The 290-nt window shown below is 53.8% G+C and overlaps 1 protein-coding gene across 1 annotated transcript in view; it reads right to left on the bottom strand.

The window, feature by feature from the left end:
- Positions 1 to 180, bottom strand: part of ARNT (aryl hydrocarbon receptor nuclear translocator) — a gene marked incomplete at both ends in the record, with an annotated part of 7,465 nt that extends 7,285 nt beyond the window's left edge. Inside the window, one exon of the mRNA XM_010136484.1 lies at positions 136 to 180. Within this exon, the coding sequence (XP_010134786.1) occupies positions 136 to 180 (45 nt within the window). The remainder of the gene's footprint in view (positions 1 to 135) is intronic.
- Positions 181 to 290: the final 110 nt, after the last annotated feature.

The following is a 290-nucleotide window of genomic DNA, read 5'->3' as shown; positions in this document are numbered from 1 at the left end:
CGCAGAAGGCTGCTCGGTTTCACGTCCTCCAGTGCAGCACGAGGGAAGGAGAGGGGAAAGAGAAGGGAGGCCTAGAGAGACGTTAAGGAAAGGAAACACTCTGCTTGTCCATGCTTGAGAGCTCCGTTCTCCTACCTGGCAAGTCTCTCCTTATCCGCTGAGCTCTGCTCATCATCAGACCTAAAAATAAAATTAGCGATCTAAGCTAAAACGGAAAAAAGTTGAAAGGAGTGAGAAACGGGAAGATGCACCGGGACACCCAGGCTGCAGCCCCGGCTGCGCGGCCGAGG

Source organism: Buceros rhinoceros, unplaced genomic scaffold (assembly GCF_000710305.1).
Source record: "Buceros rhinoceros silvestris isolate BGI_N320 unplaced genomic scaffold, ASM71030v1 scaffold25725, whole genome shotgun sequence".
NCBI classification, from domain to species: domain Eukaryota; kingdom Metazoa; phylum Chordata; class Aves; order Bucerotiformes; family Bucerotidae; genus Buceros; species Buceros rhinoceros.
This window is presented reverse-complemented; position numbering and strand designations above follow the sequence as displayed.